Here is a 9,772-nt window from a genome sequence, read left to right on the forward strand (position 1 = left end):
TCACCAAAACCCATTACCATATCATGAACAGTGAACACACATTTTACTAAACTCCCAAACAAAAAACTCCCACATAACAATTCTCAATACACAATCCCAAACCATGCTCTCTTAGCTCAAAGAACCAAGCTTGACAAAACTAAAGCCACTCTAACGCACACCCGGCAATACCCAACACCCCAAAAAACCCAAAATTCTCATCATCCCAAGCTCAATTCAATCAAATATCCACTAACCCAGAACACAAAAATCAGTGATGGAATCAAAGACCCTTCCTTTAAAGTTGATCAAATGAGCAAATGGAATCGAGAACCATACCGAGTGAGTGATCTGCTGGACGAGGAGAGAAGGCGTGCTCGGAAAAGAGTAGGGGCGCGTGAGATCACGGGTGTCGAAGCCGTGAGAGCACCATGTTTATTTTTCTCTATACACAGAAAGAAAAAGAAAGACTCTTTCTTTCTTTCTTTCTTTTTCCTCTTTATATTTTTTGGCTCAATCAAACGCAGAAACAGAAAGGGTGCATATGTGAAATTTGTGATTGAATGAAGTCTGTGTATTTCATCAAACCAAACCGAAAGCGAAAGAGAAGGAACTCACCTGCTAGGAGTCGAGTTTGATAGACGGCCCGAGAGCACCGTCGGCTGACAGAAGTTGCCGAATCTTGCACGGCAAGCTTGATCTTACAGTAGTCATATCTCCACCGCATCTTTCTCTACTGCAAAAACTACTTCAACCCCTAAAACCCAAACAAATACCACAAAATTAAACCAAAAACCACCAAGTTTAAAGTTTTTGATTGAAAAAGTAGATCAGGTAAATACAAACAGCGATAGATATAGAGAAAGAGAGAGCAACCGGAGTACCTGAGAGAAGAAGGAGAGAGAGGCGATGGATGCATACGCATCCGGTGGTGGAAGCCTCGAAGGGCCGCGCAGAGCAGAGAGAGAGAGAGATTTGAAAAAGAAAGAGAAACCCCCGAAAGTGAAAGAGAGACGAAGAAGATAAGGGGTTTGTGTAGATCTGGCTCTCTTCTTCTTCGCTCTAGTGGTTCTTCCTCATATCTGAAAGGAATTTTAAAAAATCAGAAACAAGCCCCAATTGAATTTGGGAGAGACATATTCACTCACCTAATGACCGAATTATTGGCTTTAGCCTTTATATCGATGGGATGGGATCGAGTGAGGATGAAGAGAAGAAGAGGAAACAAGATGAGAGATCTGGGTTGTTAGTTTTTATCTTTTCGAATGTCAAGTAAAAGGTTTGGTGGGAAATTGGAAATTAGCTAAACTGATTGAGCGGGATTCTTAAATTTTTGCTAGTCATTTACAGCGCACAGTAGGAGCAAGTCGTTAATGACTTTAGAAACACCATTTACGGCACACATGAAAGCGCGCTGTAAAAGACAGAAATGAAGTCTTTTACGGCATACAAAAAAAGCATGTCGTAAATATAACATGACATTTACGGCGTGCATGCAAAGTTTATCTATTATTAGTAAAGTTTATCTAATCCCATATAATACAGACTAAAATACCCAAAAACTAAGCAATCCCATGAACCAATTAGAATAGAGAAATCAAATTGGACAAACCCAGAAATGAATATAAGAAGAAAGAAGGGCGAGAATACAACAATAGTTTTCTTGAATACCCAACATGATTATTAGTTCCCTTTTTATTTGGACTATAGTTTCATGCAACCCAGAAGGACTATAGGCTCGGACTATAGTTTCATTCCCAATAGTTTTCCCATTATGTTTCAAACATCTCGCAGACTATAGTTTTCTTGAAGGGCTAAATACTAGTTAGTACCCTGTGATTTAGGTCCAAAATCAATTCAGTCCCTGGACTTCAAATTTCATCAAAAACACCCCTGCACTTTCAATTTTGATCTAATAGGTCCAATTCGTTAATATTCTTTCAAATAGTTGGATTATTTGTTGAAAAACTATTTATTTTTAATAGTAGGACTCACTCCTAAATTGACAATGCAAACCACATTGACACCACATCATAAAACATAGGCCATATATGATCCACATTAACAAGTTAAATAACTCAATGGTCGGAAAACTAATAAATTGGACCTATTAGATCAAAATTGAAAGTGCAGGGGTGCTTTTGATGAAATTAGAAGTTCAGGGACTGAATTGATTTTGGACCTAAACCACAGGGTAGTAATTTGTATTTAGCCCTTTCTTGAATACCCAACATGACTATCAGTTCCCTTTTTGTTTCAGATGACCATTCCTAATCCTAATTTGAATTGAAACATTAGAAGGAATTGGACAAACACATAAAATGGAAATGAGAAATGGACTCACGGAAATAAAGATGGCTGCCATATTTGTATCCAAGTCTCAAGGTGAGAAGAAGAAGAAGAAGAAGAAGAGGGAATTTCGGTTATACCAAAATAATATAGTTCGGTATCCCCGATCATCAAACCAAACCCAAAACGGCCAGATGAATCTTAAGCAAAACTCAATCAAAGAAAACCCCTTACCTGGTTGATCTAGCACGATTATCTTCAAAACCCAATAAACTCAATCAAAGAAAACCCCAATCCTGGTTGATCTAGCACAATTAGAGCTAATGAAGCAGCTGCTGCACCATCTAACATCAATTACAATTTGACCAAAAAAACATCAAATTTCGAAAAGGAAGGAAGAGAGCTAGTACATACCTGCGGATTTGTACGGTGGTGCAGGTCAATTGGATGAGGCAGATGATAGAGCCCTTATGAACTGGTCCTCCTTCTTTTCCCAAACCCTAATCTTCTTTCTTGATCTCATTGAATCTCTTCGATGCCCCGACCACTTACTCGTGAGATCTATTGGAGGTTTCGAAGACCCAGCCTTCACATCCCTTGATGAACTTCTTCTTCCCAATACGCAGAACTAGCAGATCAAAGAACCTCTTTTTTTTTAGTATGAAGAACCCTAATCTCAAGTCGAGATAGTGGAGAAATTAAGAAGAATTACACGCATCTTGAAATTCGAAAATATGATCTCAAAGAAAAGAGGGGGTTAGGGTTTGCGACTCAGAGAATCGCAGAGAGGGGAAGTGTGGAAGTTTTCTAGCTGAAAACGCTCTAAAGCCAAAGTGGGAGTGAGAGATGGAAGACTTGGGATTTTGCTCGAAGTGAAGAAAGTCTCGGGGTTTTGCTCTCAGACTTGTAAAACGGCTAATATGGTTAAGTGTGTGTAATGGTGCCCTCGAGTTGTCCAAGGCACCACGCATTAATTTTTTTTTTTTTTTAATTACTCAGACAACATACAGAGTTGTTTATGTTGTTTGAAGTGTAGCAAAGCTGAGGGAACAAAGATGGGAATTTCTCGCCTGTGCAATCAAAATTTCAGTTTTGGCGCTAAGGCTAGGCATTTCTCAATCACACAACAGAAATAGTTCATTATGTTGTAGGAACTTGCAAGCATGACAAACCATTGATGCCAAATTTGCTTGTTTTGGGGGGAGAATGAATGTCATTTTGGTGACTTCTCCAAATTTTACCACTCACTTGCACAACGGCACATTAAAAACCATTGTATGATGATTTGCAAGTATACTCCTACAACACAAGTAACTAAACTGTTGTACAATTTAGTGGCATCTAGGGCACAATTTGGAGCCAAATTTGAGTCGATCTAGGAGGGAAATCTGCCGCTATTTTTTTTATGATTCACACAACAGATTATTCTTGTAACCGTTGTGCAATGACCTTCTAAACAAAAACTTCAGAATTTTAACCACCTTATACAACGTAAGTTTACTAAACATGTTGAATGATTCACTTTTCTTCAGCACACAACACTTTTTTTTTTCGTTGTGCAAAAAGTGTTGTGTGTTAACGTTTTTGGCGTAGTGAAATATTACCGATTCGAAGTCTTTGCACCAAGAGGCATATATGTAGTTGTTTGTCCATGCTGCAATGAACATTTCCTTATACTTGTTCAGCCAATTGGTCTTCAAATAATTGATCTCCTTAGGAAATGCAAAGAATTTTGATTTCAAAAGTTGTAAGGCTATGTACATACTCATCCTCAGTACTACAATGCACCAAGCTATGCCAATCATTATTAAATGCTTCCCACCTTTCTTTTGTTGTGAATTTTTCTTTGCATTTTCTAATCACATTCTTACCAATGTGCCACTTACATAAAATCTGATGAGTATCGGGAAAGACATTTTCAGTGGCTTTTATAAGTGCTAATTCCTGATCAATGACAATTACCCCAGGCATAGAATCCTCATCCATAAGTGTCCTTTACCTACTCAGTGCCCATCTATAATTATCTTCTGCCTCCTTTGACATGTAAACAAATGCAACATTGAAAGTTTGCTCAGTGCATGTAATGCCCACAATCTCAAAAAGTAGAAAACGATACATGTTTATCTTATAGGTGCAATCCATGATAAGTACATGTGGGAATGTATGTAGCATTTGAAGACTGAATGGATGACACCGAAATAAATCAGTGACCACGTGATCTTCGCTTCTATGATGCTCAATATAATGATGATCGCGCAAATTCTTTAGTAATTGTTGCATTTGAGTTCTGCATGCTCTAGTGATAATCCGAGCAAAATACCTAGCATTGTATATAGTTCTCATCATTGATGTATTACTTGGATCTTGGCTCTTTATGGCAATCAATATATCCTTAAGTCTCATTAAACGCTTAGACATATCCACCAACAACTCATATTCTTCTTTAGATAGTCGCTCTGCATAGGAATGACCTTCTAGATATGATGGGGCAACATGATTGTGGATTCCGAAAGCAACCTCAAGTACCCACTCATCCCCACTAATATTAAAGGCTTTTAATAAGAATGGACATTCACATTTCTTTGTAGAAGTCAGCCTCGGGCGTTGTTGTTCATCAGCCTTGTTACTGTTTGCTTTAGAATTTTGGGTGCTTTTGTCAGCCATCTTGGTTATTCACTTAAACTTCCTAAATTTTCCACCCCTCTCACAACTGAATCTTATTCTTGGTTTCCTTCTTTTCTTGCCCGAGTTTCCCAAATTAGACCTCTGTATCACTATGACACAATTGGTTCTCCTCACCGTCATAAGGAACCATCGAACCAATGCGGCTTTGCTTTCAAATATTTGTTCACAACACATTCGAGTTACTACGTAATATAAATAAAAATTTATAATCCAAATCCAACTTGAACAAATATTACCTGGTACGTCGTGAATTCATTGGTATAATCACGTGAACATTCTTCTGTAATATTGCTATATATGGTCGAGACATTCTGTTGTTGGACTTCAGCATGCTACAATACAATAAAAATTAGATGTCACATAAACATATTGTTGTTCAACTTTAGCTAGCATTCTACAATAAAAGATTGCAATAGCAATATATCCTGGTTTGGAACTGCTAAGGTACTGGAACTGGTTTGATGCATGGTTGTGTTCCTATACAATTAGAATATGCATGGCTTGGTGCATGTTGTCGTTGCCAATTAGAATTTGACTCGACCTAAATGGAATACAGTTAATAAACAATTTGATTTGGATGCTCCAGACTTGCCTCATATTTTCATTATAACAATTGCATACGAGGAGAGTTCAAAGCTTTTCTTTTTGACCCAATAGTAGTAGGTCAAAAAGAGTACTGCGAAAGAAAAAAATATTTTACAAGAATCATGCTTATCCCAGCAAAGCTATTAACTTTAAGCTCTCTCTTTATGCTCATAAATAAATAGTGCATAAAACCCCACGAAAATTCTCACGGCCATAATAATCTCCAAACCTCAATGGCCTAGAAGGGTTTTCTCATCAACTACATTCTCTATGCTTTCCTTTCTTACTCTACTCACTCTGGCAACTTATTGACCACCATCTCCAAAATGTCGGTGGATCCCAATGAGATAGCTCTTGAGATCATGTTGAATTGTATACAGTACAAGATGAAGAATACATACCTTAACTGAAGATTTTTGAACGAGGTCTTCAAAATTCATGTCCATAGTCAAAATTCTGGTGATGAAGTGCGGAAAGAAAGATGTATTGCAACGTCTAGGGTCTATAGAAAGGCGTGATTCAATTTTTTTTCTTCTTTTCTTCAAATACATAGATGTCTGTTTTGGTCATTTAACCTACCTATGAAATTTGATTATTTTTTATGACAACCTATGAAATCTGATTTGAAACATAAAATAATAGAGATGTGTAAATAATTAGGGTGTGTATTTAAAATTTCTCTTTCTTCTCTCTTCCTCTTTTTTTTTTTTTTTAGTGTTACTATTAAGATTTCCAAATCTGCTCATTTGATCTCACTCTATTATGAATTATTAAATGACATATATAACCTACTATAAAATGACTACTAACACTACACCAAAAACCTCAACACACTACACTTTTTGCACAACGAAAAAAAAAAAAGTGATGTGTGATGAAGAAAAGTGAATCAGACAACATGTTTAGTAAACCTACGTTGTATAAGGTGGTTAAAATTCTGAAGTTTTTGTTTAGAAGGCCATTGCACAACGGTTACAAGAATAATCTGTTGTGTGAATCATAAAAAAAATAGCGGCAGATTTCCCTCCTAGATCGACTCAAATTTGGCTCCAAATTGGTACTACATCGTACAACAGTATAGTTATATCTGTTGTATGAGTGTAGCATGCAAAACATGATACAACGGTTTTTTACCTCTTGTTGTGTGATAAAGTGGGAAATATTTAAATGTGCCTTTATTTGGCCCAAAATGGCACTGAAGCCCCCCAAAAACCTCCAAGTTTTGATTGAAATATAGCACCAGATTGATGATCCCACAACCAAATGAGTTGTTTCTGTTGTGTGAATGAGCATTGCCTAGTAGCATGTTACTTTGGTTGCATATTATAGCGGGAACTTTCCCTCTTTGGAACCTTAGCTGAGGTTTAATTTGTTCACAATCAGACAACAAAACTTCGTCTTTATGTTGTCTGATTCATAAAGCAAAAATTAAAAGCCCGCCTTAGACAACTTAGTTAGCTGGCTTGGTTTATTGGATTTGCTCTCTCCCCGTCAACACTTTGTCAAAACAGCCGTTTCCTCTCGTCGAGCAGCTCTCTTCTCAACTTCATGAAAACATCATGGATCTCTCATGAAAACACCATAGCTATTTGTCTCCTCTCACTCCCACTTAGACAAAATAAGGGTTTTTCTTCGAATCGTGTCCATCAAAGACTTTTCCGTCACTTTCTTCACACTTCACAGTCCCTTCCCAAAAACCTCGACTTCCCTTAAACATCGCGCTTTGGCTCTCTCTCTCTCTCAAGCTCTCAGCATCCCCAAAAACTTCATAATGAAGGGCAAAATAACACACACACACGCACTCTCTGTCTCTCTCTGTGTTCCTCTCGTCCTGCATATCGAAGGAGCTCAAATCCAAAGTATGAGCAAAGCAAATTTGCTCAACCCTAATGAATAGGTATTCTTTCCTTTTCAATTTCAATTTCTAGGTAATGGGTAAAACCGAATTAGGGTTTCTTTCTGAGTTTTATTTTGGGGTTTCTTGAGATCTCACGATGAACACGAGAGGCGAGCCCAGCACCTGCAGTTGTAGATTTATTGCTACTAATCGAGCAATCAAAAGGTGGAGGAGATCCAGTCTGGCACGAGCGGCCAAACCCTGACCGTCAAGGTCGTCACCACCAATCCGGTCGAGAGGTCACCTCCAAGAATGGCGGCACTCGATCCTCTCTCTCCTCTCTCCCTCTTCAGCCCCTTCGCATCACTGAGTGCCTCTTTAGCGATGAGACTGGAACCATTATCTTCACTGCTCGCAATGACCAAGGTACGTATATGGACTCTTAGTCTTGGCTGAGTGCTTAAGGCTTTTAGGTTTCAACAGTTTAGAATGAGAATTGCACTTCTGGGTTTGTATTGGTTCATGAGAAATTTAGTTTGTGGAAGCGAATTTTTGCATTCGGTTTCATTTTTTTTCATACCAGATTATAACGTTTAACATTTCTATGTGTAAATCTTTGTGGTGGATCTTTAGATCTATGTTTCTAGGGATTTTGTTGAATTAAAGTTAAGGTGTTTCTTACAACGGAATTGTAAGAAACTGGAGCAGCTAGCCGAGGGTCTAGACACGCTCCCTCTTCTCGAGAAGTTGACCATCCAACCATCTCCTACTCTAGAGTTCATTCCGATTGACCACGACATGACATCCCTCCGCGAATTGAAGATTAAGAATTGTGATGGATTATCTAGTATTGGCCTGCTCGATCACTGCACCTCTCTACAGAAATTGCAGATATTGGAATGTAGAAATCTAACATCCATTCCAATCTCACAGGGCCTTGCATCCCTCCGCGAATTGGAGATTAGGAGTTGTAATGGATTATCTAGTATTGGCATACTCGATCACTGCACCTCTCTACAAGAATTGGGGATAAGCGGATGTGGAAATCTAACATCGATTCCAATCTCACAAGGTCTTGCATCTCTCCGCAAATTGGGTATTTGGTACTGTGGTTTGTTAACGGGCCCACCGTGTGGGATTGAAAACTGTCCCTCGCTTCAGACGTTGAGGGTAATGGAATGCCCCAAGCTAGCATCCATTTCATTTTCTACGGATTTGAATCCATGTCTTAAGGAGCTGTATATAGAGGATTGCAATGGTCTACAATCCCTTCCAGATTTCCGCAGTTTCACATCCCTCCTTGTATTGGAGATTAGAAAATGTGCGGGGATACAAAGTCTGGTATGTGGGATTCATATCCCGGTGTCTCTGGAGGAGTTGCGGATTTCTCAATGCCATAACCTGGAGAGTATTCCAAGTTTAGATGAATGCACATCCCTCCGTCGGTTACAGGTTTGGGATTGTGAGAAATTGAAGTCTCTCTCAACAGGGCTGCGCTGCCTCGCTCGTCTGGCGCAATTGGGTTTAGGTCCTTTTTGGGAGGAGCTCGACTCCTTCCCTGATTTTCAAGCTCTATCACAACAACTTGACAGATTAGAGTTGCACGGGTGGCCTAAACTCAAGTCTCTTCCTCAACAAGTTCAACACTTCACTTCGCTGACAGAGTTGACTATAAGATCTTTCAATGGAGTGGAGGCTTTACCAGAGTGGTTGGGCAACCTTGCATCTCTCAAGTACCTGACTATCGTGGAATGTGAGAATATCAAGTATCTACCTTCACTCAAAGCAATGCAACGCCTCACCAAATTAAAGGATCTACGAATTTTTCGGTGTCCACTTCTAAAGGAAAGATGCACCGAGGACAGCGGCGAAGAATGGCCCAAGATTTCTCACATTCCATATACCTATCTTTGTAAGCTTCTTTCTGATTATTTTTCTTTGTTTGAACGGTTTTCAAGATCACTACTTTTTATGCGCGCATGGCTCCATTACTATTTCGCTCACTATACAGAAATTCAAACTAGCCACTAAATGATTGTCTGGTTTGTTCTGGAAAAAGCTTTCTGAAGCATGTCTACAAATTAATAGAAATGGTTTGGTTACCTTTGTTCTTTTTTCTTATACTCAGCATTGATCGATCAGTGTTTTCTAGGGTAAAAAAATATGCAGTTGGTTGATTGAAGCCAAGCAATGCCTCTGCAATGGCTTTCATGTTTCAAGAGAAAGATGTAGAATTGGGAGTGCGCCTGTGTGGGAGTCTCGTGTTGTGCAAGTTAAATCACTTATCCTCTCTTAAAGCAGAGTAAGGTTTCAAACCATGTCATGTCATTGGATATCTGGTTCCAAGTTTCAGGGGATACATGTGGCTTCAGAAGTGTTTGATGTTCAGTTGCGCAT

The 9,772-nt window shown here is 38.9% G+C and overlaps 2 protein-coding genes across 2 annotated transcripts; one reads left to right on the forward strand and one right to left on the reverse strand.

Moving 5' to 3' along the window:
• Positions 1 to 4,263: 4,263 nt before the first annotated feature.
• On the reverse strand, positions 4,264 to 4,932 carry LOC133730645 (uncharacterized). The gene has a single exon (XM_062158197.1). The coding sequence runs from the start codon at positions 4,930 to 4,932 to the stop codon at positions 4,264 to 4,266; it is 669 nt and encodes a 222-aa protein (XP_062014181.1).
• A 2,755-nt stretch (positions 4,933 to 7,687) lies between these two features.
• On the forward strand, positions 7,688 to 9,406 carry LOC133730646 (putative disease resistance protein RGA4). Its single transcript, XM_062158198.1, has 2 exons — positions 7,688 to 7,801; positions 8,009 to 9,406. Exons 1-2 carry the CDS (start codon positions 7,688 to 7,690, stop codon positions 9,404 to 9,406), a joined length of 1,512 nt encoding a protein of 503 aa, XP_062014182.1.
• The last annotated feature ends 366 nt before the right edge of the window (positions 9,407 to 9,772 follow it).

Source organism: Rosa rugosa, chromosome 2 (genome assembly GCF_958449725.1).
Source record: "Rosa rugosa chromosome 2, drRosRugo1.1, whole genome shotgun sequence".
Taxonomy (NCBI): domain Eukaryota; kingdom Viridiplantae; phylum Streptophyta; class Magnoliopsida; order Rosales; family Rosaceae; genus Rosa; species Rosa rugosa.

Bases quoted from the DNA above. Each gene is read 5' to 3' on its own strand.
- LOC133730645 (XM_062158197.1), bottom strand. From the start codon at position 4,932: ATGGCTGACAAAAGCACCCAAAATTCTAAAGCAAACAGTAACAAGGCT.
- LOC133730646 (XM_062158198.1), top strand. From the start codon at position 7,688: ATGGCGGCACTCGATCCTCTCTCTCCTCTCTCCCTCTTCAGCCCCTTC. The intron at 7,802-8,008 runs GTACGTATATGG...GTGGATCTTTAG, and splicing joins CACTGCTCGCAATGACCAAG to ATCTATGTTTCTAGGGATTT.